At 39.6% G+C, this 25,224-nt stretch overlaps 4 protein-coding genes across 6 annotated transcripts in view; all 4 read left to right on the top strand.

Moving 5' to 3' along the window:
- Positions 1 to 6,917: 6,917 nt before the first annotated feature.
- Positions 6,918 to 8,680, top strand: LOC104801529 (probable LRR receptor-like serine/threonine-protein kinase At1g07550). Its single transcript, XM_010524838.1, has 4 exons — positions 6,918 to 7,002; positions 7,128 to 7,662; positions 7,962 to 8,437; positions 8,532 to 8,680. Exons 1-4 carry the CDS (start codon positions 6,918 to 6,920, stop codon positions 8,678 to 8,680), a joined length of 1,245 nt encoding a protein of 414 aa, XP_010523140.1.
- Positions 8,681 to 9,038: 358 nt separating this feature from the next.
- LOC104800668 (probable receptor-like protein kinase At5g47070) lies at positions 9,039 to 20,319 on the top strand. The gene is made up of 6 exons (XM_019201082.1): positions 9,039 to 10,106; positions 10,974 to 11,100; positions 11,196 to 11,261; positions 11,382 to 11,571; positions 11,656 to 11,978; positions 20,041 to 20,319. Exons 1-6 carry the CDS (start codon positions 9,081 to 9,083, stop codon positions 20,106 to 20,108), a joined length of 1,800 nt encoding a protein of 599 aa, XP_019056627.1. The 5' UTR covers positions 9,039 to 9,080; the 3' UTR covers positions 20,109 to 20,319.
- Positions 16,247 to 19,661, top strand: LOC104801497 (leucine-rich repeat receptor-like serine/threonine-protein kinase At2g14510). The gene is made up of 13 exons (XM_019201081.1): positions 16,247 to 16,506; positions 16,589 to 17,120; positions 17,214 to 17,689; positions 17,781 to 17,925; positions 18,011 to 18,082; positions 18,171 to 18,242; positions 18,338 to 18,415; positions 18,503 to 18,625; positions 18,669 to 18,694; positions 18,794 to 18,993; positions 19,102 to 19,228; positions 19,321 to 19,386; positions 19,468 to 19,661. The coding sequence occupies exons 1-13, from the start codon at positions 16,422 to 16,424 to the stop codon at positions 19,659 to 19,661; spliced, it is 2,196 nt and encodes a 731-aa protein (XP_019056626.1). The 5' UTR covers positions 16,247 to 16,421.
- Positions 20,320 to 21,237: 918 nt separating the features above from the next.
- The window catches only part of LOC104800667 (probable LRR receptor-like serine/threonine-protein kinase At1g07560), a 4,394-nt gene continuing 407 nt past the window's right edge, over positions 21,238 to 25,224 (top strand). The window contains exons 1-13 of one of the 3 annotated variants that reach the window (XM_010523547.1): positions 21,238 to 21,455; positions 21,542 to 22,076; positions 22,452 to 22,927; positions 23,018 to 23,162; positions 23,245 to 23,316; positions 23,405 to 23,476; positions 23,563 to 23,640; positions 23,728 to 23,882; positions 23,973 to 24,184; positions 24,287 to 24,413; positions 24,500 to 24,565; positions 24,647 to 24,836; positions 24,927 to 25,210. In XM_010523547.1, coding sequence (XP_010521849.1) covers positions 21,371 to 21,455; positions 21,542 to 22,076; positions 22,452 to 22,927; positions 23,018 to 23,162; positions 23,245 to 23,316; positions 23,405 to 23,476; positions 23,563 to 23,640; positions 23,728 to 23,882; positions 23,973 to 24,184; positions 24,287 to 24,413; positions 24,500 to 24,565; positions 24,647 to 24,836; positions 24,927 to 25,210 — 2,497 coding nt within the window. In that variant the 5' untranslated portion in view covers positions 21,238 to 21,370. Of the gene's footprint in view, positions 21,456 to 21,541; positions 22,077 to 22,451; positions 22,928 to 23,017; positions 23,163 to 23,244; positions 23,317 to 23,404; positions 23,477 to 23,562; positions 23,641 to 23,727; positions 23,883 to 23,972; positions 24,209 to 24,286; positions 24,414 to 24,499; positions 24,566 to 24,646; positions 24,837 to 24,926; positions 25,216 to 25,224 lie in introns of those variants that run through there. The other 2 variants (XM_019200935.1, XM_019200936.1) reach the window with 2 other exon arrangements.

Raw genomic sequence — 25,224 nt, 5'->3', positions numbered from 1 at the left:
CCACGCCTAAACACTCACCAGAGGAAAGAGATTTACCAAATCGGTCTCTTCCTCAGACACACACTCACTCAAAAGTGAGTTATCACTCACCAACAAAAAGACTCTTTTAGTCAAATATGCTTTGCTCTCCGTGAGAACTGATCTGCAACTTGTGTCTCCTTTATATAGGCTCCTCCAGTTTGCCTTAGATCTCCACGAATTGATTTGATAGACTCCTCCTTGATTCTCTTTGATTTCATCTTTATCTCAAAGATCTCATCTTTATCTCTTGTTTGACTCTATCTCTTCAGCCTTTGACCTTATCTCCAAGATCTTATCTTTATCTCAAATCTCCTCAAATCTTCTTGGTTTTGATTCTATCTTCATCTCTTCAAGTCAAATCCAAACTTCGTGGTTATATCTCTTCAGATTTCTTTTCCTAAAATCTCTCCAAGTGGTTGTCATTGAGTCCATCAATCTGTCTTTGACTTTTACTCCAACTCTCCAGATTTACCTCAAAATATTTCGAGTTGTATCTCGCCGGATTTCTCTCCTGAACCTGCATTATCCACTTAACAACCAAAACAACACATGTGCAAATGATTGCACTAACAATCTCCCCCTTTTTGGTTATTTCAGATCATGCACACACACATAAAAATGTTCTCAATTCAGCACAACTTCGCATCAGGATTCGCATCATGATTCAGATATATTTGACTTTGATTCACTTAACAACACATTTCTCCATATTCACTCAGACAAGTTTGACTTAAATTTGAAGTAACTCTGACCACTTTGACCTTGTCTTTTTCTTTTGTTTCTGTACGTTCTCAGTTCCATTGATGGAATCATTATCGTCTCATTATTTTCATCTTCTGAATCATCATCTACACATTCTCCCCCTGTGTGCATGTATGAAATAATCCAAAATCTTGAGTGAGAAGAAAATTAAGACACTTACCTGACTTACAAAATTTTGAATCTTCCTCTTGGATCTAGGATTTTTGCACCTCTTGTCACACCATCTTTCTTTTCAACACTTAAAAACACCACTCACAGAAGGATAATATGAGTGACACCTCCTTTCTCATATCAGAATTTATTGCAAGTCTCAGATTTTTCAGCTCCACATTGTCCAATAATCGAGTCATTACTTCACCACTCAACTCAAATCACCTTTAATTTTTGAAAATCAAATGAAAACACATGCGAGATTAATAGGATCTTTCAAATTTTAAATCTAATAACATCATTCATTAGATCATTAGAACGTAATGCTTGATTAGTTAAGTCAGAAATACCTCATTGTTCACCGAACTACACTTCACTGACTTTTCTCCCCCTAAACTTCTAGGACGTTGAAACCGAGCATGCAAGTTTCACCATTTAAGTCCAGACTATCTCACCGAGATATACTCTTGTAATATTGTAAATTACAGCGGAGTATGATGCATGGATATCATCTGCCCTTAGACCATCGTATAGACTGCATGTGGTTCAACTTAGACCCGAATGATTCAATTTTTCAATCTACTCATAATAACTTTTCATCCTTTTCTTTTTCTTCTTTTTTTTTTCTTTTTTTTATTCCCTCTTTTTTTTTCTCTCTTTTTCTATTCCTTCTATTCTTTTTAATTATCATTCAGGAGTACTAAGCCAACAGAGGAGTATCAAGGGATGCCCATGTCATTTTTTACGAAGTGTACTTGGCATACCTGTCAAGTATCGCTGACTCTCCTTCACAATCATTGAACCAAATCACTTTCAAATAGACACCATTAGAGATAAAATCATATTTCTCCTAAACCAAAAGATTTTTTTTTAAAAAAAAACACACAAACCCATTCATATCAAGTGGTTTCGTAAAGATATCAGCTAATTGGCGTTCAATGAGTGCATACTCAATCAAAAGACCGCTCTAATTTGCTCTTTGAGAAAGTGGTACCGAATTCATACCTTCCACTTGAGTGTACCCTTGAGCCACTAACCTTGGTTTGTTGCGACTGACTCTTCCATCTTCATGCATTATCTTGAGATAGTACTCATCATTCAAACCCTCGTGCATCTTAATAGATTCATCATGCGAAATAAAGCACATAAACCTAGTCATATCTTGATAATTTAATCGAGGTTTGTCCCTTACCTGTCGTGGGTCATTCACACTTCCACTCACATCATTAGCTAGGTAGTTTCGACGAACAGAGGGCTCAAGATCACTTTTCATATCCTCTTTTAGCACTTCAGAATTCTGAGATGAAGTGAGATGTACCTGGTCAAGATCTGAGTGATCACTGACTAGTTCTCGAAGTATATCAGATATCTCGTAAACTTTCCCTCTACTTTGATGCCATAACTCTGTCCTCGATTGATCATCCCAAGTATAACAGTTACTCAGGTGTTCGCTTTCCTGTCAACACACACTCATTCAATGAGTTAGTGACTAAACATACATCTTTAGTTAAGTGTACCTGAAGTCCAGAGTCACAAAGTTGACTTATGCTAATGAGATTCGCCTTGAGTCCTTCAACCACATTCACATCAGTGAGGGTAGGCAGTCTAGATGAGTCCAACATTCCTTTTCCAATGATCTTTCCTTTTCGTCCATAGCCAAATGTAACATTGTCACCCGTGTTGCTTCCTTCAAAAGTAGAGAGTCGACTCATGTTGTAACGACCCGAGGCCGCTACGGAATGATAGAGCTGTCCCCACACATCAACACGAGACCTTTTAGCGTGTTTTGTCCTCACTTGCACACTTACCGGAAAGTACTTCCCAGGAGGTCACCCATCCTAAGACTACTCCAAGGCCAGCACGCTTAACTTTGGAGTTCTCTCGAGATGGGCAACCGAAAAGGTAGATGCATCTTGTTGCTATGAGTAGCTCAATTAATTCATTTAAGTTATCTTAGACTGTGTAGTCCTATACCTACACAACCCTCGGATCCCTCTCATTCTGGTGCGTTCGATTCATCCCTGTACCCCCTACCCAGAAGCTCGTCAGGAGCCGCCCCTTGTCCATGCCTCTCGCACCGGCGATCACTCCCCGCCCTCCTACGGTATCCTGGGTTTTGTCCATGCCTCTCGCACCGGCGATCATTCCTCGCCCTCCTACGGTATCCTGGGTTGTCACAGGCCCACCAGCTTCCGCCTGGTTCGTCCTCGAACCACACCGTACTGGGAGAGAACCGGCTCTGATACCATTTGTAACGACCCGAGGCCGCTACGGAATGATAGAGTTGTCCCCACACACCAACACGAGACCTTTTAGCGTGTTTTGTCCTCACTTGCACACTTCCCGGAAATTACTTCCCAGGAGATCACCCATCCTAAGACTACTCCAAGGCCAGCACGCTTAACTTTGGAGTTCTCTCGAGATGGGCAACCGAAAAGGTAGATGCATCTTGTTGCTATGAGTAGCTCAATTAATTCATTTAAGTTATCTTAGACTGTGTAGTCTCATACCTACACATCCCTCGGATCCCTCTCATTCTGGTGCATTCGATTCATCCTGTACCCCTACCCAGAAGCTCGTCAGGAGCCGCCCCTTGTCCATGCCTCTCGCACCGGCGATCACTCCTCGCCCTCCTACGGTATCCTGGGTTGTCACACATGTCACCAGTCATGTGTTGCGAGCATCCACTGTCGAAATACCACTGACTTTCTCTTGAATTCAGCTCTGATGTATAAGCAATATTGCACGTGTTGATATCTTTCCTCCTCCAGACTTGTCTCCATCTTGGTGCAAGTGGTACCTGATTTCTCCTCCAGTAGCAGTTCACTCTGATATGTCCTCTTTTGCCACAATGAAAACAACTTCTGTGCTCACGATACTGCTTTATCGGATGAAGATCAACCTTGATTCTTGAAGTATTTTTTACCGGAACAATATTCTCATCTCCAAGCTTTCCCCCAGAAACAAAGTTTCCTACTTTGTTAATACTTCCTCCAGTGTATCCTAGGCCAGCATGCCCAGAATCAGTTCGCCCAATTCTGAGTAGATGATCAAGCTTTCATGTACCACTTCCGAGCATCCTTACTTTTTTCATAGTCTAATCCAACTGACTTTGTAGTAAGGTGATCTTTTCTTCTTTTTCTTTCAGCTGCTTCTTTAGATCAATGATAATTGAATCTTTCTCCTTTTGTTCTTTGATCAGCTGTTTCCTCAAGTCAGTGAGTGTTGACTCACTCTGTTTTTGTTCCTTGATCAACTTCATGTTGATATCGTAGAGCTTTGTCATCTCTTTATACAGATCTTCTTCACTAACATCCTCTTCTTTTTCTTCACATTCTTCTATGTCACCAAAGAACGCAATAAAATTTGAGCGTTATTCTCCTTCATCTTCGTTAGATTCAGTTTCTAAATCTTTGTGAGTGAGTGACGATTTTCCTTTTCCAGCAGCACACTCATTCTTCATATGACCATATCCTTTGCACTCATAACATTGAAGATCCTTTAGATTCTTCAACATTGCTTCCCTCTTAGCAATGCCAGGACACTCAGCTTTCCAGTGACCAACTCCCTTGCATTCGAGACACTTTCCAGTGTTTCTTGGCTCAAGTTTTCCAGCGGTCACTGACTTTTTCTTGAAAAACTTGTTGAACTTTTTGACAATCATCGCCATGTCCTCCTCCAGTGATACTTGACCTTTAGTGTCAGTTACCTCTGGGACATGGAACGCCAAATTTTTGTTGGAGGTTACCACTCCGTTTGGCTTATCATACATCTCCAATTCTAACTCATGAGCAGCGAATGCACCAATTGTTTCTTTGAAACTAACAGTATCCACATTGTTCACCATAGTAAATGCCGATTTATGAGAAAGAAACTTTTTAGGTAAACTTACTAGGAGTTTTGCCACGAGTTGTTTGTCTCGATAGGTCTTTCCAAGGACCTCTGCTTCGTTTGCCAGTGCATTCAGCCTTCCACAGAATTCCTTGACACTCTCGTTTTCACCCATTTGAAGCATGTTGAATTGATGCTTGATTAGATTTCTCCTTGTGCGCTTGACACTTGAGGTTCCTTCATGAATTAATTCAAGTGAATCCCAGACTTCTTTTGCTGACTTACACCCTTGGATCTGCTTGAATTCGTCTTTATCAACAGTGTTGAAGATGATGGTTATCGCCTTTGAATTCAATGCCGATGCTCTCTTCTCTTGCGTTGTCCATTTAGATCTGGGCTTCAGAATTTCCTCCCCATCAACCACGTGAGTTGGAGCACTCCATCCTTCTTCCACCGAACTCCAAGCATCTTCATCAATCCCTTTGATGAGATTCATTGCCTTAACTTTCCAGAAACTGTTATTCTCCGAATCGAGAATCGTGGACATCCCAAGAGCGTGAAACCCTTTGATCGAGTCCATGTTGTGTCTTCCACACTTGCACCGATATGAGATGATAAGTTCCTACGATCGGTAACCAGGCTCTGATACCAATTGAAAAAGTTTGGACCCTCAAAGAGTAAAGGAAAAACTAACCAGTTCTATTCACTTGAGCAAAAGTCAAGTACAATTCACTTTTTGTTAGAGCTACTCAACACCCACTCTCACAATGAATTCTACCGATCAAAAACCTTACCAAAACTTAAACGCTCACCAAAGGAATGGAGATTTTTCCATTAGGTCTCCCCCTCAGATCCACGCCCAAACACTCACCAGAGGAAAGAGATTTGTCCAATCGGTCTCTTCCTCAGACGCACACTCACTCAAAAGTGAGTTATCACTCACCAACAAAAAGACTCTCTTTTAGTAAAATATGTTTTGCTCTCCGTGAGAACTGATATGCACTTGCTCTCTCCTTTATATAGGCTCCTCCAGTTCGCCTTAGATCTTCACGAATTGATTTGATAGACTCATCCTTGATTCTCTTTGATTTCATCTTTATCTCCAAGATCTCATCTTTATCTCTTGTTTGACTCTATCTCTTCAGCGTTTGACCTTATCTCCAAGATCTTATCTTTATCTCAAATCTCCTCAAATCTTCTTGGTTTTGATTCTATCTTCATCTCTTCAAGTCAAAACCAAACTTCGTGGCTATATCTCTTCAGATTGCTTTTCCTAAAATCCCTCCAAGTGGTTGTCATTGAGTCCATCTCAATCTATCTTTGACTTTTACTCCAACTCTCCAGATTTACCTCAAAATATTTCGAGTTGTACCTCGCCGGATTTCTCTTCTGAACCTGCATTATCCACTTAACAATCAAAACAACACATGTGCAAATGATTGCACTAACAGAGTCTCCATTTACGCTCACCATCTTTAACTGATAAGTATTATTTTGTACTACACGCGGCAACGCTTTAACATTAGAAAACGGCTCTACGGGTTGGTGGTGGTGGAAACTTGCCCCATGTCATTACATTAGCTTCGAGCACGATTCTCTTTGAAACAGAGGTCATATATCTTCGGCTTTTTCTGCAATGAGGAATTGTTCAAATTTGGTTTAAAAATGTTAATGGGCTCAAGGCTACATACGGGCCATTAGGACATACACTTGGCCCAAATGTTCCTAAGTGTGTGCAGAAAAGAGGCCACTACTTTTAAGTTTCTTCTTCCCTACGAAACCTTAAAGTCAAGAATGAAAATTAAAAAAAAAAAATTGTTTAATTGCATTATTATGATGTTTTACTCTAAAACCGAAAGCTTTCTCGTTGCATCTGCGTAATGTGACCGGAGACTTTTTTCCGTTCAAGTGATGACTGGTTCCACCGTCTTGTTTTAAAGATGTCTCAATTTGCAGTAGAAAATGTGTCGAAATGTTTGTTTACTCATTAGTTCGTTTTCTTCTGGCCCCCTGACATTATCGTACGCTGACTTTTTCGTAATTTGACTTTCCAATGTACATGACATAACATGAGTTCATTCGTATGTAGTAGATTTACGTTTCAGAAACCTCGGCCTGCTCTTTTTTTCCCCCTCTCTGGAAAATAGCTGAAAATGGATCGTTATTGTCACGGATGTTTCTTGGCGCTGACGGCAACTATTTCCATTCTGCATCTTGTCCAAGCTCAGTATCAGCAAGGTGTTCATCTCTCTCTCTCGCTCTCTCTCTCATGTTTTGGTTACTTGAACATGTTTCCATAAACTTGAGATAATATTTCTTGAAAACTCAGTTTTTTCAAGTTTATCTCTCTCATGTCTTGACAGGGTTCATCAGTTTGGATTGCGGCCTACCTGCACATGAGTCTCCATATACGGAACCTTTTACCAATTTGACGTACACATCCGATGCCAGTTTCATCCGCAGTGGAAAAACTGGTAGAATCCAGAAAGAACCGGGCGGTATCTACATGAAGCCGTATACAGTCCTGCGATACTTTCCCGACGGAATACGGAACTGCTATGATCTGAGTATCGTGCAAGACACGAAATATTTGATCTACGCTGTATTCGTATACGGAAACTACGATGGTCGCAATAGTTCTCCGAGATTCGATCTGTATCTTGGCCCCAACCTGTGGAAAACAATAGACTTACAAAGAGGAGACGGTGCGAAGGAGGAGATCATTCACGTCTCAAGGTCGAACTCTTTGAGTATATGTCTGGTTAAGACAGGAACAACTACTCCAATGATCTCAGCTTTGGAGTTACGGCCATTGAGATACGAGACGTATATTTCTCAAGCTGGTTCTTTGAAGACCTTGTTCCGCTTCTATCTCAGCAAAAGCGAGAACTTTCTTCGGTAAATCAACTTATATACGCTTTCTTACTTGGATTAAAACTAAATAACATTTACTATTTCGAATTATACAAAACGGAAATTCAATAACTTGTTACCCAAGAAATAAAAGTTTCCTCTGTTTCCGCTTTGCTCTGTTTCATCCTGACAATGCAAATATTGACTCCGCAGTTTCCTGCAACCAATCCTTTCCTTATTTTTTGTTAAGATTTTGTGTTTTATCCGATCTTTGACATTAAATTGGAGGGAAGTTTTTTAATTCCGGCGCAGACATGAACCTTATATACATATGATTGCTACAGGTATCCTCAGGATGTCCATGACCGTGTCTGGATTCCGTACTTCGAATCGGATTGGACGTTGATAAGTACAACTCTGAATGTAAAGGACTCTGACGGTTATGAACTACCCCGAGCTGCAACGGTGACCGCTGCCACTCCGGCCAACGCTACCGAGCCATTGACCATCATCTGGAGCCTGGATGCCCCCAATGGCCAAGTTCAGGTGTACCTTCACTCTGCAGAGATCCAAGACCTGCGAGCCAACGAAACCAGGGAATTCAGCATTTCGGAGAGCGATAAACTTTATGACGGAAATTATAGTGCGAAAAAGTTGGAAATGGAGACTCAATTCAACTCGTTGCCTGCTAAATGCGACGGAGGGGTATGCCGTCTGAAGCTGGTTAGAACTCAGAGATCGACCCTTCCTCCCTCTTTGAACGCTATCGAAGTTTACTCGGTGATTGAGTTTCCACAGTCGGAAACTGATCAAAACGATGGTATGTGCCAACATACGTACGTTTTCAGACATAAAAACTCGATTCTTTCATTTGTTCAGTCTTGTCGGGTTTTTTTTCCAAACTTTGGCCTCAGTTGCTGCAATAAAGAACATCCAAGCTGCTTATGGATTAGATATCATCGGCTGGCAAGGAGATCCATGCGTCCCTAAGCAGTTCATGTGGGATGGTTTGAACTGCAGCATTCCCGATATTTCTACGCCGCCCAGAATCATTTCTTTGTGAGAAACATTTGGCAAAATATATATGATTGTTAGAACCCAACTCTTTGATCATACCTCAAGAAATGAGTTTCTGTTTGTCTGCAGAGACTTATCTTCCAGAGGATTAAGCGGAACCATAGCACCAAGCATCCAAAATTTAACCAAACTTCAACAACTGTGAGTATCTACACTTCTGAATGAATGCAAGACTTATCTTCCAGAGGATAGAAGGCATTGAGACTTATATATTGGTCTTAGACACCGGCTTTCACATAGCTCTTGAAGGATGTCTTTATGTTCTTGAATGTGCAAGAAATCTTGTTTCTATTGGAAAATTAGACTTGATGGGTTTTTCTGTTAAATTCGGTTCTGGTATTTTTCAATTACATAAACATGAACACATTTTCGGTTCTGGTATTTTAATGGATGGTCTTTATCGCTTTAATCTTGATAGAAAGTTTTCAGAATCCTTGTTTAATGTTGAAAATATTATGGGCGTTAAACGTAGTGCACCTAACAATGAAAGTTCGGCTTTATTGTGGCATCAAAGATTAGGTCATATATCCAAAGAAAGGTTAATAAGATTGGTGAAGAATGAAATTTTACCATCTTTGGATTTTAGTGACTTAGGAGTATGTATAGACTGCATCAAAGGAAAGCAGACAAAACATACTGTAAAGAAAGCGGCCACAAGAAGCACTCAGCTTTTAGAATTAATTCACACTGATATTTGTGGTCCTTTTGATATTTCCACGTGGGGTGGAGAAAGGTACTTTATTACTTTTATCGATGATTACTCACGTTATGGTTATACTTATCTTCTGCATGATAAATCTCAATCTGTGAACATACTTGAAGTGTTCATCAATGAGGTTGAGAGGCAGTTAGAGAAAAAGGTTAAAGTTGTGAGATCTGATAGAGGTGGAGAGTATTATGGAAAATATAATGAGACTGGACAGTGTCCAGGTCCATTTGCGAAATTCCTCGAAAGTAAGGGTATTTGTGCACAATACACAATGCCCGGTACACCGCAACAAAATGGTGTAGCAGAAAGGCGGAATCGTACATTAATGAATATGGTTAGGAGCATGATAAGTAATAGCTCTTTACCTCTCTCATTGTGGATGTATGCATTAAAAACATCAACTTATCTGCTTAATCGTGTTCCTAGCAAAGCAATCCCTAAAACACCTTATGAACTGTGGACAGGAAGGAAACCGAGTTTAAGGCACCTGCATGTTTGGGGTTGCCAAGCAGAAATAAGAATATACAATCCACATGAAAAGAAGCTTGATCCTAGGACAATCAGTGGATTTTTCATTGGTTATCCAGAAAAGTCTAAAGGATTTATATTTTATTGTCCTAACCATAGTACGAGAATTATGGAGACTGGCAATGCAAGGTTCATTGAAAATGGTCAAATCAGTGGGAGTGATGAATCACGAAAAGTTGGCATAGAAGAGATTCGGGATAACGTTTTCACACCGGATATCCCTTCTGTTGTTCTTGTACCGAAATTCACATCAACGTCTCGTGATATTCGAGTACAACAACAGCATGTCGAAAACCCACATAATGAAAGCATTATTAATGAACCAGTCACGGTACCAGAGGAGATTAATGAACCACCGATCATCTTGAGACGATCTGAAAGGGAAAGGAGATCTGCAATCTCAGATGATTATGTGGTTTATTCTCTAGAACATGAATGTGACTTAAGCATTGATAATGATCCGTCTACATTTCAACAAGCCATGAATAGTTGTAATTCTGGAAAATGGTTTGATGCCATGAAAGAAGAATTAAAATCCATGAACGATAATAATGTCTGGGACTTAGTAGATTTACCGGAAGGTGCAAAGAAAGTCGGCTGTAAATGGGTCTTTAAGACCAAGCTTGACTCACGTGGTAACATCGAAAGGTATAAAGCCCGACTTGTTGCCAAAGGTTATACCCAAAAGGAAGGCACAGACTATAAAGAGACTTTCTCTCCGGTTTCTAAGAAAGACTCTTTGAGAATTATATTGGCTTTAGTTGCTCATTATGATTTAGAGCTTCATCAAATGGATGTTAAAACCGCTTTTTTGAATGGTGATCTAGAGGAACAAGTATATATGGATCAGCCTGAAGGATTCATAAAGTTATTCGGGGCAAGTAGCCGTTAAAGTGCTCTCTCAGTCATCAGCTCAAGGCTATAAGCAATTCAAAGCAGAGGTGAACTAACTACATAGACACCATATACATGCCTATACGTTTGATCTGATCTGTCTTTAAACACATGATCGGATTCTACGGTTACATGGTCGGTTGCTTAGGTCGAGCTTCTTCTGAGGGTTCACCACGTAAATTTAGTGAGCCTCGTCGGGTATTGTGATGAAGGAGATCACTTGGCACTCATCTACGAGTACATGGCTAATGGAAACTTGAAAGAGCATATGTCAGGTAAAACATTACTGTTAACAAATATTTTTTAGCCGTTTTCTCATCGAAAGTTTCGAAAGCTTAAGAACTTCACATTCATTTCTTGGATAATACAGGAAAACGTGAAAGCTCTGTTTCGAACTGGCCAACCAGACTAAGAATAGCCTCCGAGGCCGCATTAGGTTCGTGCTATGTCTGGCTGTACCTAAAGGCTTGTTCTTTTTCTTTTCCCCATTCTGATAGCGAACGTCTTCTTAGGGATTCATAATGACGGTTTACATGGGTGAATATTTTATATTCAGGACTGGAATACTTGCATATCGGATGCAAGCCACCAATCATTCATAGAGACGTGAAAAGCGCGAATATATTGCTGGAAGATAACTTCCAGGCCAAACTTGCTGATTTTGGGCTTTCAAGATCTTTTCCGGTCGGAAATGAATCTCATGTTTCGACTGATGTCGTTGGCACTTTAGGATATCTTGATCCTGAGTAAGAATATGCTCATATACCAAATTGTTTTCCTTCTCCAATGGTTGAAGTATCTGAACAGCGTTCCTCCGTTTCTGCTTGCAGATATTTCCAAGCGAATTGGTTAACAGAGAAGAGCGATGTTTATAGTTTTGGGGTTGTGTTATTGGAAATCATTACAAACCGGCACGTGATTAAGCAGGGCCATGAGCTGCCCTATATAGTTGACTGGGTGAGGTTATTGCTTACAAAAGGAGATATCGAGCGCATCGTGGATCAAAGCTTGCGTGGAGATTATGAATCTGGTTCTGCATGGAGAGCTCTTGAACTGGCAATGTCCTGCGTCAATCCGTCTTCGGCAGGAAGACCGAACATGTCTCAGGTCGTCCACGAACTGAAAGAGTCTCTTACGTTGTCTGAAAACATGGGAAACAGAGGGAGTGCCGCCGAACAGAGCATCAACCTTGACTCGGAAATGACTCTCGAGGCACGATAATCTGTCCCCAAGACAAATCCCACTTGTGGCGATTCGTTTGCGAAAAATCCGCAGAAATATGAAATATATGATGTGCGTAGATACATAAATAAATCTTGTTTTCCCGGTTTAGAGAATTACAGTGTTTACAGTTTTAATTGTTTTCACATTAATATCCGTTTTGCAAAGTTATTTTCTTGGGAGAAAAAAGTTAGGTTTTCCAAATATGGATTAAGTCATAATCTAATACGAAGTCAATGTTTGGTACAGCCGTACAGGGCTTACAGCACAGGTTAATATTATTGTGATTATATATATATATATATATATATATATAAATGGCCTCCTTTTATTTGGTCGTCTATATTTCTTTTTAATTCTCAACTTTGTATTAATGTATTTAAACCACTCATGATCCTATATACCAAAGACCTTATGACATGCGGACGCGGCACCGAAAATCTCGTTCCAAGCTTTTATGAAAACCTAATGATTTTGTTGATAAGATTTAGAAGAATACCAAAAATATTTAGGGCAGCGTAGCATTTAGTAGAGCTTTTATCTGAAATATTTATAGATAAACCCTATAAAAAGATATACACTGATAAATATTTTAATTTTTTTTATAATCTAAAAATTTATCGAATCTTTGATTCAATTAAATCACATTGGAAAAGAAGTTGAAATAATTCAAAATTAATTAAAAATACAACCGTGATAAACCTCGTATGAGAGTTGACGTTCCGTTTTCTACATTGTCCAATTCTAAATGTACTTCCAATGCATTGCGCTTTCTATTTTGATCCAATTCTTAATCCGATCTCCATCCGAACCAAGACCCTCTGTATCAGCAAGAGTCTTTTAAAAAAAAACTAACGACTGGATTACAGACGATAATAAATGGATATATATTGACTAATTTATTAAATGGATATATTGCGAATCGCATTACAGACTTGATGATAATCAATGGAATATTCATAAAAAGAGCTCCAAAAAAACCCTTTTTCCCGTTCCAAACAAAAGAGTTTCGATTTCGTAAAAAAAAAATAATAAACCCCTAATTAACTACAGTAACCAATAGGAACTCCACTAAATTATCTTCTTCGGACCCATGCATAGCTTCGGTTTCTTCTTCTCCATCTCGACCGCTACCACTGTGCATGTTACGGAGAATCGCAGTATTCCTCTTCGTACTCGTAACCGCTCTCGATCAACTCAGGCCAGAAAGGCTCGATCATCTTTCCGACCCACGGCTTCACGATTTCCTGTTGGCCAAGCAACGATGTAGATGGCTCTTTCCCGTCGGGAAGTTCTTCCTCGGCCTGGCTCGATAAGTCGCGAGAATCGGTAGTTCCTGTGGAGTCATCGTCCAAATCGGAAAGTTCTTCCTCGGCCTGGCTCGATAAGTCGTAGGAATCGTTAGTTACCGTGGAGTCACCTTCCCAGTCGGGCTCAGAGCACAATGACACGAAGACCTCGAGCCTTGTCGACCGGCGGAACTGGAACAGCGGTTCCATGTTCCATGAGTTCAGATCATTGATTTCTGACATCCATGATCTGTCCTCTTCGCTTAATTCCCTCCAAATAGATGTGCCTGGTCCGACCATGATCACGTCACGTCTCCGAAGAACAGATCAGTAGAACGGGTTAGGGTTTCTGTGGAGAGAGACGAGAAGAGCTTGAGAGTGGAAAAAAAGACGAGTGAGAAGTGTGAGAGGGGATGAATGGCTTGGGGTATATATATAAGCGCCCTTACTACTTATCCCAAGGAAAAAAGGATTTTAGATTTTCCAATTTCAAAAAGGAGTTTATATTTCATTGGGATAAGTTTAGTGCTTAACTAATTAAATTCTTATCGTTTTGTTTATTGATATTATGGGAAATTAATAATTTTTTAAAAAAAAAGTAGGAAGAAATTGTTGGGCCTTGAAGTCCAATTCCTCATCTATAATTTAATATTGGGCCGAAAATTAATATTAGGCCCAACAATTATCACAAAACCCCTTCGGCCCCCATTTAATATTTGCGTATTGGCTTTTAGACCATGAGATTTGTGATTTAATTATAAAATAAATGATGGCTGCAAAACGTGTATGTATTTTGTTGTAGATCAGGTGCGTATGTTATCTTGTACACGGCGTCGTTTCGTGGTTTCATTTATAACTTTTTTTTTATAGATATTTGTATACAATCTTTCACACAAGACACTAGAATATGAAATAATTATAAATAGAATTTGAAATAATTCAAGCTTGTTTGCAACACAATCGAATCGATCTACGTGTAATAACCTCAAAGTAAAGGGCTGTTTTATTAAATGTAAATATTGCTAAATCTCATTACTTACTTGATAATCAACGGAATATATCTACGACTGCATATAGTCGTGCTACATGTGCCAAAAGAAAACAAAGCATTATTGTTAAGATCTTGGGCATCAATCGAGAATTTCTGGGATTTAGAAGACAAACATGTTTAGAAAGAAAAAACAAAAGCTTGGGAAAGTGATCTGATGCTCCGTTTACAAGAACAGGGGAGAATTTTTTAAAATAATGAAAGGGAAATTTCGTTTCATTGGATTATTATTATGCATCCTTCACTCTAATTTGATAGATTTCTCGCTTCACTCATATGCCATCGGAGACTTTTTCCATCGCCTTGCATTACAGATTTCGCAACTTGAGGGGTCGGTCCCAGGGCCGTCTAATGGGTGGTAGGGCTGGGCACAAATACCCGAAAATCGGGTATCCGTCGGATACTCGTCTTACGGATACCTGATTTTAGGGTACTCGTAATTTTCAAATCCGAATCCAAATCCTGATTTTTCAATACCCGTGAATCCGGATCCAAATCCGGATAATAGAATTTTTAAAACCGGATATCCGCGGGTACCCGCGTATTATGATTATAAATAATTATATCTTATATTTATATAACATTTTTATAAAATACAATTATTTTAGATGAAATAATTTCATATTTTTTTAATATTAATTCAAAAAATTAAATTTATTATTATTTGTCTCTTATTATCTCTTTTGTCTTATATATTTTATCATAATTCATCAATTTTTATAAATATATCTTCATGTTTTAAAAATTTTATATATGAATATTGTTGTTTTTCTTAAATAAATCCGGATCCGGATATCCGCGAGTACCCGACTATTATTCCGGATACCCGTACCCCGGATACTCGTAAATACCAAATCCCGGATACAAATCTCATAGTTAAATACCCGAGCCTCCCGGATCCGAATCCAAATCTCTCGATTTTCCCGGGTATCCGACCCGTGCCCACCCCTAATGGGTGGTACAATTCGGTGCGACCGTACAGGACCCTAAAATTTGAGGGCCTCAAATTTTTATTTATTTATTATAAAAAATATTTTATATAATTAAATTATGTAATAAATAAATATAAATCTTCAAAAATATAAAATATATATCATTTAATTATAGTTATAATAAAATATTAATCTAATAAAATTTTAAATTATTTACTTGATTTATTTTAAATTTTAGTATTAATAAAAATAAAATTTTAAATTATATATTTTTTATCTAATCTTAAATAAAATATAAATATAACAATATTCAATAATGACGTAAATATTAAAGGGAACTAAATATTATTTGCATACATTACTATTTAATATAATTTATAATTTATCATTTAACTTTAAAATTTTTATCATATAAAATTTAAATTTTAAATTAAATATTCTATACAGCTAAAATCATTGAGACGCTCTGGTCGGTCCATGTGCAGTAGAAAATGCCTTCAAATGTTTATTTACTCGTTACCGTCGTTTTCTGTTGGCGCCTTATAGTTTCTGAGGTTGACTTCTCGAGCTTTGACTTTCAATTTACATTCTCGAGTCAATTCATTTTTAGTTCATGGTAAAAAAAAAAAAAATCTACTCAACTGTTTTCCTATGTCATATTATTATAATTTAATCTTTAGTTTAACGCAATTTAGAGAATCCTTGGGTTATAACCTGCAGCTCCAGATTCTGCTCGAATATTCTTTTTAGGCCAGCAATGTTTGATAAAGCGAGTTGAACATACATACATACATACATACACACATACATACATACACACACATCACATATATGAGATACACAATAGGAGACTATTTCAAAGAGGTTGCTTGTTCATGTCTTCTAACATTAAACTTTCCCAACTTGATTATTTTGTCCATTTCCAGTTGAAATTTCCGGTCCTCTGTTTATTCACGGGTTCGTTTCCTCTGGTAACATCTTCAGAAGCAGACGTGGAGACCTTTCACAACACACCCGACATCCAGCCCATGATGAGGAGCTGATCCTTTTTAAGTTTACTTTGAGTTAATGTTGTTGTCTTGATTACTTTGGGAAATACACCGAAAATGAAGGGTCTTGTACGGCTTTTCTGGGCATTAATGGTGGGAACTTTCGCCATTACACATCTTGTCCAACCTCAAGATCAACTGGGTATTACTTGTACACCCATCTTCGCCTTACAGAGCATTTCTTGAAGATGAACTTTTTTTTCACAATTTTTTTTTGTTGACAGGATTCATCAGTTTGGATTGCGGGTTGCCTGCAAATGAGTCTCCATATACAGAACCTTTTACCAATTTGACATACACATCCGATGCCGGTTTCATCCGCAGTGGAAAAACTGGAAGAATCCAGAAAGATCCCGGGAGTAACTACATGAAGCCGTATACCGTTCTGAGATACTTTCCGGATGGAATACGGAACTGCTACGATCTGAGTGTCAGACAGGACACAAAGTATCTGATCAACACCTTGTTCGTGTACGGGAATTACGACGGTCGTAATAGTCCTCCAAGATTCGATCTTTACTTAGGCCCCAATTTCTGGGCGACTGTGGATTTGCAGAGAGGATATGGCAAGGAAGAGATCGTTCACGTCCCGAGGACGAATACTTTGGGCATATGTCTCGTCAAGACAGGAACAACGCTCCCGCTGATATCTGCAATAGAGTTACGGCCACTGAAATACGGTACTTATGTCTCTCAGACCGGATCCTTGAAGAGCTTATTCCGACAGTTTTTTAGCACAAGGAATCGCGGTATACGGTAACTCATCTTGCCCTGGACTGAATGGAAGCTTTACACTTTTCTCGATCTCGCCATTACTACTCATCTACGGCCAAAACGCCATTGTTGCAGGTTTCCTGATGATGTCCATGATCGAGATTGGTTTCCATATTTTGAAGACGACTGGACAGAGATAAGCACCAATCAGAGTGTGAAAGACGCCGATGGTTATGAACCTCCGCGAGACGCGGTCATAACAGCTGCCACACCGGCTAATGCCAGTGAACCATTGATCGTCTATTGGCCTTTGGAGTCCCCCGATGACCAAGTTGTCGTGTTCATTCACTTTGCTGAGATCCAATCGCTAAAGGCAAATGAAATCAGGGAGTTCAACATTTTGGCCAATGGAAAAATCGATTATGGCACATATAGTCCTAACAAGTTTGAAGTAGAGACTCTGTCAAACCCGGTTCCATTGAAATGTGACGGAGGGGAATGCCGTTTGCTGCTTCTTAGGACACAGAGGTCTACCCTACCACCCTTGATTAATGCTATGGAGATTTTCTCGGTGATTGAGTTTCCACAGTCAGAAACTGATCAAAACGATGGTATGTGCCAACATACGTTTTCAGACATAAAAACTCGATTCTTTCTTATTCTGATTCTCGTCTTTTTTTTTCTTTCAAACTTTGGTCTCAGTTGCTGCAATGAAGAACATCCAAGCTGCTTATGGATTAGACATCATCGGCTGGCAAGGAGATCCATGCGCCCCTAAGCAGTTCATGTGGGATGGTTTGAACTGCAGTATTCCTGATATTTCTACGCCGCCCAGAATCGTTTCTTTGTGAGAAACATTTAGCAAAATACATCATCGTTAGAACCCAACTCTTTGATCATACCTCAAGCAATGGGTTTCTGTTTGTCTGCAGAGACTTATCTTCCAGAGGATTAAGCGGAGCCATAGCACCAAGCATCCAAAATTTAACCAAGCTTCAACAACTGTAAGTATCTACACTGCTGAATGAAGGCAAAGTTTTTCTTCCGAGTTGAATCATCGGGTGACCCTTTTTCGGTTTTACATATTTATAGCGACTTGTCAAATAACAATTTGACTGGAGGAGTTCCGGAGTTTCTGGCCAACATTAAGTCATTGTTGGTCATGTAAGTTTTTTCCCGAAAAGTTCTTTATACACCTTCTTCATTTCTTGGGATATTGCCGTTTGTTCTTATGATGAACTATGTTATTGCCTTCGCAGAAACTTGAGCGGAAACAATCTCACCGGTTCAGTTCCTCAGATCCTTCTTGATAGAGTAAAGGAAGGGCTGAAGTTAAAGTGAGATGATCTTTGCTAATCTTCTCTCGTTTCTATTCCAAATCCTCTCTGCAATTACTGCTTTACTAATACATGTATATGCTTTAGTGTTCAAGGAAACCAAAAGCTTTGCGATTCCTCGTGCAAAAAGAAATTCCCAGTCGCCGTTGCTGCATCAGTTCCTACAGTGGCCATTATAATAATTGTATCGGTTATCGCTTTCGTTTTCAGCAAGAGAAAGAGAAAGACTTCCAATGATAAAGGTGCATATCATCAGGAGAAAGATGTCATATTATGCGGGTATCTACAGAGGAATAGAAACTTCTCAATCAGTAAGCATAGGAACATATCAAAACCATTAAATCCTCATGGAACTCGGCTGGCTTTTTGGTTTAACAGATGAACATGCATCACTGGGAAGAAGAAATAGAAGATTTACTTATTCAGAGGTGACATCGATGACCAATAACTTTGAAAGAGTGCTTGGGAAAGGAGGGTTTGGTGTTGTCAATCATGGGTTTCTGAATGATTCCGAACAAGTAGCCGTTAAAGTTCTTTCTCAGACATCAGCTCAAGGCTATAAGCAATTCAAAGCAGAGGTGAACTAACTCCACAGAGGCCATATATATATCTATCTATGTTAGGACAGAACTGATATGTCTTTAAACACATGATCGAATTCTACGGTTACATGGTCGGTTGCTTAGGTCGAGCTTCTTCTGAGAGTTCACCACGTAAATCTAGTAAGCCTCGTCGGGTATTGCAATGAAGGAGATCACTTGGCACTCATCTATGAGTACATGGCTAATGGGAACTTACAAGAACATATGTCAGGTAAAGATTACTGTAATAGTTTTTTTTAGCCGTTTTCAGATCGAAAGAATCGAAAGCTTAAGAACTTCACATTCATTTCTTGGATAATACAGGAAAACGTGAAAGCTCTGTTTCAAACTGGGCAACCAGACTAAGAATAGCTGCTGAGGCCGCACTGGGTTCGTGCTATGTTCTGATAGCTAACGTCGTATTAAAAAATTATAATGACGATTTAAATCGAAGAATCTTTTTATATGTAGGGTTGGAGTACTTGCATATCGGATGCAAGCCACCGATCATTCATAGAGACGTGAAAAGCGCGAATATATTGCTGGACGAGAACTTCCAGGCCAAACTTGCTGATTTTGGGCTTTCAAGATCTTTCCCGGTCGGAAGTGAAACTCATGTTTCCACTGATGTCGTTGGCACTTTCGGATATCTTGATCCCGAGTAAGTATATGTTCATATACAAAAATTGTGTTCCTTCTCCCGTGGTTAAAGTATCTGAACAACGTTCCTCCTTTTCTGCTTGTAGATATTTCCAAGCAAAATGGTTAACAGAGAAGAGCGATGTGTATAGTTTCGGGATTGTATTGTTGGAAATTATTACAAACCGGCCCGTGATTAAGCATGGTGATGATCTGCCCTACATAGTTGAGTGGGTGAGGTCACTGCTTACAGAAGGAGATATCGAGCGCATCGTGGATCAAAGCCTGCGTGGAGATTATGAACCTGGTTCTGCATGGAGAGCTCTTGAACTGGCAATGTCCTGCGTCAATCCATCTTCGGCAGGAAGACCGAACATGTCGCAGGTCGTTCATGAACTGAAAGAGGAAACAGAGGGAGTACCGTCGAACAGAGCATCAACCTTGACTCGGAAATGACTCCCACGGCTCGATAGTTTGTTCCCGGGACAAATCCCACTTGTGGCGATTCGTTTGCTCCGCAGAGATATCGGGTTTACAGATGGTGTGATTGTTTCACGACATTAGTGGATCAACTTGTTTGTCAGTGAATGCGGAACAGAGCGTTACACATACCATATAGTTCGTGATACAAATGGGCGGACCCATTTACCAAATAATGGGGTCACATGCCCCCACTCTCAAATTTAAAAAAAAAAATCTAATTTCATTACAAATTTTATAAAATTTTGATTAATAACATTAACTGCCCCATAATAAAATTAAATTTATTCTTACTATGGCCCCAATCATAAACGTTTCTAGATCCGCCAATGGTGATACATGTGCTAAAAGAAAACAATGCATTATTATTAAGCTCTTGGGCATCGAACATCGATCGATAATTTCTGGGATTTAGAAAAAAAGAAAGCTTGAGAAGGTGATATGAGCTCCGTTTACAAGAACATGGGAGAATTTTTTCGTGGTTATAAAAATGTGTGCAACTCCGCCCATTTGGTTTTAAAATAATGCCTCCACGACATTAAATTAAAGATAATGTTTTCGTGATCACCATTATGAAAGGGAATTTTCGTTTAATTGAATTATTATTATGCATCCTTTAATCCAATTTGATAGTCTCATATGTCATCTGAGGCTCTTTCCATCGCCTTGCATTAAAGATTTGGCAATTTGAGGGGTCGGTCCATTTGCAGTAGAAAATGCCTTCAAATGTTTTATTTACTCGTCACTTTCAGCGGTTGACTTTTCCAGCTTTGACTTTCATTTTACATACCCGAGTCAATTCATATTAGTTCATGGTAAAAAAAAAAAAAAGAATCTACTTTACTGTTTATAATTTAATTTTTAGTTTAACAGAATTTAGAGAATCTGCAGCTCCAATGTATCAAGATAAATAGCGAGTTGAACAAAGCACACATACATACATACATACATACATACATACATACATACATACATACATACATACATGCATGAGATACAAATAGGAAACTATTTCAAAGAGGTTGCTTGTTCACGTCTCCAACATTAAAACTTTCCCAACTTGATTATTTTGTCCATTTCCAGTTGAAATGTTCGTTCCTCTGTTTTATTCATTAGGTTCGTTTCCTCCGGTAACGTCTTCAGAAGCAGACGTGAAGGCGCCTTCCACAACACATCCAATATAAAAGCCCACGAGGAGTTGATCTTGTTTAAGTCTACTTCGAATGTGTTTGTCTTGGGAAACACAGTACCGAAAATGAAGGGTCTTGTACGGCTTTTCTGGGCATTAATGGCGGGAACCTGCGCCATTACACATCTGGTCCAAGCTCAAGATCAACAGGGTATTACTTGTGCCCATCTTCGCCTTACAGAGAATTTCTTGAAGATGAACCTTTCTTTTCACAATTTTTCTTTTTTGTGTTGACAGGATTCATCAATTTGGATTGCGGGTTACCACCAAATGAGTCTCCATACACGGAAACTTTTACCGGTTTAACGTACACATCAGATGCCGGTTTCATCCGCAGCGGAAAAACCGGTAGGATCCAGAAAGATTTCGGAGGAAACATCCTGAAACCGTACACAGTTCTGAGATACTTTCCCGACGGGGTACGGAACTGCTACGACCTGAGTGTCGTGCAAGACACGAATTATTTGATCTACGCTGTATTCGTATACGGAAACTACGATGGTCGAAACAGTTCTCCGAGATTCGATCTATATCTCGGCCCCAACCTGTGGACAACAATAGACTTGCAGAGAGGAGACAGTGTGAGGGAGGAGATCATTCACGTCTCAAGGTCGAACTCTTTGAGTATATGTCTGGTTAAGACAGGGACAACTACTCCGATGATCTCAGCTTTGGAGTTACGGCCGTTGAGATACGATACGTATGTTTCTCAAGCTGGTTCTTTGAAGACCCTGTTCCGCAACTATCTCAGCCAAACACAGAACTTTCTTCGGTAACTCAACTTTCGCTCCGCTGATTTTTCTGACCAAAAAGAATTGTTCTTCACTAATATACATCCGCCTGCATAACCCTTTAAAAATATTATACAAATATATATATAAAACAAAATGGCGGATTTCTCTTCCTAAGATTTCTTAGTTTGACTAAAACTAAATAGAATTTACTACGGTCGGATATTCGAAACAAAAATCCTATAACTTGTTACCCAAGAAATAAAGTGTCCTCTGTTTCAGCCTGTTCCTGCAAATCTTGGTTCTGCAGTTTTCCGCAACTTATCCTTTCCTTATTTTTCGTTTGAGATTTTGTTTTATGTTCGATCTTTAATATTGAATTGGAGGGAAGTTTATGATCCATACGATTGCTACAGGTATCCTCAGGATGTCCATGATCGTATCTGGTTTCCGTACTCCCAAACGGATTGGACGTTGATAAATACAACTCTGAATGTAAAGGACTCTGACGGTTATGAGCTACCCCGAGCTGCAACGGTGACCGCTGCCACTCCGGCCAATGCTACCGAGCCATTGACCATCATCTGGAGCTTGGATACCCCTGATGACCAAGTTCAAGTGTACCTTCACTTCGCGGAGATCCAAGACCTGCAAGCCAACGAAACCAGGGAATTCAGCATTTCGGAGAGCAACAAACTCTATGAAGAAAATTACAGTCCGAAAAAGTTGGAAATGGAAACTCAATACAACTCGTTGCCCGCTAAATGCGACGGAGGGGTATGCCGTCTGAAGCTGGTTAGAACTCAGAGATCGACCCTTCCTCCCTCTTTGAACGCTATCGAGGTTTTCTCGGTGATCGAGTTTCCGCAGTCGGAAACTGATCAAAACGATGGTATGTGCCAACATACGTTTCCAGACATAAAAACTCGATTCTTTCATATGCCGATTCTTGTCGATTTCTTTATTGAAACTTTGGTCTCAGATGCTGCAATGGAGAACATCCAAGCTGCTTATGGATTAGATATCATCGGCTGGCAAGGAGATCCATGCGTCCCTAAGCAGTTCATGTGGGATGGTTTGAACTGCAGTATTCCCGATATGTCTACGCCACCCAGAATCGTTTCTTTGTAAGATCACTTATCAAGACATCATTGTTAGAACCTATCTCTTTGATCATACCTCAAGCAATGGGTTTCTGTTTGTCTGCAGAGACTTATCTTCCAGAGGATTAAGGGGAACCATAGCACCAAGCATCCAAAATTTAACCAAACTTCAACAACTGTAAGTATCTACACTTATGAATGAATGCAAGGTTTTTCTTCCAAGTAGAATTATTGGGTGAATCGTTTTCGGCTTTACAAATGTGTAGAGACTTGTCAAATAACAATTTGACTGGAAGAGTTCCGGAGTTTCTGGCCAATATGAAGTCATTGTTGGTCATGTAAGTTTTTTTTCGAGATTCACCTTCTTCATTTCTGGGGATATTGCCGTTTGTTCTTATGATGATCTATGTTATTACCTTCACAGAAACTTGAGCGGAAACAATCTCACCGGTTCAGTTCCTCAGGTCCTTCTTGATAGAGAAAAGGAAGGGCTGAAGTTAAAGTGAGATGCTCTTTGATAATCTTCTCATTTATATTCCAAATCCTCTCTGCAATTTTACTGCTTTACTAATACCTGTATATGCTTTAGTGTTCAAGGAAACCAAAAGCTTTGCGTTTCCTCGTGCAAAAAGAAATTCCCGGTCGCGGTTGCTGCGTCAGTTCCTGCAGTGGCCGTTATAATAATTGTATCGGTTATCGCTTTCGTTTTCAGAAAGAGAAAGAGAAAGACTTCCAATGATAAAGGTGCATACGAAAAAGAACAGAACTTATCAATGAGTGGGCATATCAAAAACTTTAAACCCTCATGGAACTCGACCGATGTTTTGTTTACAGCTGAACATTCATTTAAACGATCATCACTTGGTACGAGAAAGAGACGATTTACTTATTCAGAGGTAACGTCGATGACGAAGAACTTTGAAAGGGTGCTTGGGAAAGGAGGGTTTGGTGTTGTCTATTATGGGTTTCTGAATGATGCTGAACAAGTAGCCGTTAAGGTGCTCTCTCAATCATCAGCTCAAGGCTATAAGCAATTCAAAGCAGAGGTGAAATAACTACACAGATACCATGTATGTCTATCTTAGGACAGGTCTGATCTGTCTTTAAACACATGATTGAATCTATGTTTACATGGTCGGTTGTTATAGGTCAAGCTTCTTCTGAGAGTTCATCACGTAAATTTGGTGAGCCTCGTCGGGTATTGCAATGAAGGAGATCACTTGGCACTCATCTACGAGTACATGGCCAATGGGAACTTACAAGAACATATGTCAGGTAAAACGTTACCGTTAAAACAGGTTTTTTAGCCGTTTTCTCATCCAAAGCTTAAGGACTTCACATTCATTTCTTGGATAATACAGGAAAACATGACAGATCTGTTTTGGACTGGCCAACCAGACTAAGAATAGCTTCCGAAGCCGCACTAGGTTCGTGCTACGTTCTGATAGCTAGCGTCATTTTAGGAATTCATAAAGACGGTTTACATGGGTGCATCTTTTTATATTTAGGGTTGGAGTACTTGCATGTTGGATGCAAGCCACCGATCATTCATAGAGACGTGAAAAGTGCGAATATATTGCTGGACGAGAACCTCCAGACCAAGCTTGCCGATTTTGGGCTCTCAAGATCTTTTGCGGTTGGGAATGAATCGTATGTTTCGACTGATGTCGCCGGCACTATAGGATACCTTGATCCCAAGTAAGTATATGCTCATATGTCAAAATGCGTTATTTCTCCAGTGGTTAAAGTATCTGAACAGCGTTCATCCTTTTTTTTTTTTTCTTGCAGGTGTTTTCTAGACAACAGGGTAACAAAGAAGAGCGATGTGTACAGTTTCGGGATTGTGTTATTGGAAATCATTACAAGCCGACCCGTGATTAAGCGTGGCGATGATCTGCCCAACATAGTTGACTGGGTGAGGTCAATGCTTACGGAAGGAGATATCAAGCCCATCGTGGATCAAAGCCTGCGTGGAGATTATGAATCTGGCTCTGCATGGAGAGCTCTTGAACTGGCAATGTCCTGCGTCGATCCGTCTCTGGCAGGAAGGCCGAACATGTCTCAGGTCGTTCGCGAACTGAAAGAG

This window comes from Tarenaya hassleriana, unplaced genomic scaffold, assembly GCF_000463585.1.
Source record: "Tarenaya hassleriana unplaced genomic scaffold, ASM46358v1 Cleome7, whole genome shotgun sequence".
Classification (NCBI taxonomy): Eukaryota; Viridiplantae; Streptophyta; class Magnoliopsida; order Brassicales; family Cleomaceae; genus Tarenaya; species Tarenaya hassleriana.
This window is presented reverse-complemented; position numbering and strand designations above follow the sequence as displayed.

Coding starts and splice junctions, on each gene's coding strand:
- LOC104801497 (XM_019201081.1), top strand. CDS start 16,422: ATGAAGGGTCTTGTACGGCTTTTCTGGGCATTAATGGTGGGAACTTTC. Junction 17,926..18,010: donor CCGCCCAGAATCGTTTCTTT/GTGAGAAACATT, acceptor GTTTGTCTGCAG/AGACTTATCTTCCAGAGGAT. Junction 18,695..18,793: donor AAAGATGTCATATTATGCGG/GTATCTACAGAG, acceptor TTGGTTTAACAG/ATGAACATGCATCACTGGGA.
- LOC104800668 (XM_019201082.1), top strand. CDS start 9,081: ATGGATGGTCTTTATCGCTTTAATCTTGATAGAAAGTTTTCAGAATCC. Junction 11,101..11,195: donor CTTGAAAGAGCATATGTCAG/GTAAAACATTAC, acceptor TGGATAATACAG/GAAAACGTGAAAGCTCTGTT. Junction 11,572..11,655: donor TTAGGATATCTTGATCCTGA/GTAAGAATATGC, acceptor TTCTGCTTGCAG/ATATTTCCAAGCGAATTGGT.
- LOC104801529 (XM_010524838.1), top strand. CDS start 6,918: ATGGATCGTTATTGTCACGGATGTTTCTTGGCGCTGACGGCAACTATT. Junction 7,003..7,127: donor CCAAGCTCAGTATCAGCAAG/GTGTTCATCTCT, acceptor ATGTCTTGACAG/GGTTCATCAGTTTGGATTGC. Junction 7,663..7,961: donor AAAAGCGAGAACTTTCTTCG/GTAAATCAACTT, acceptor TGATTGCTACAG/GTATCCTCAGGATGTCCATG.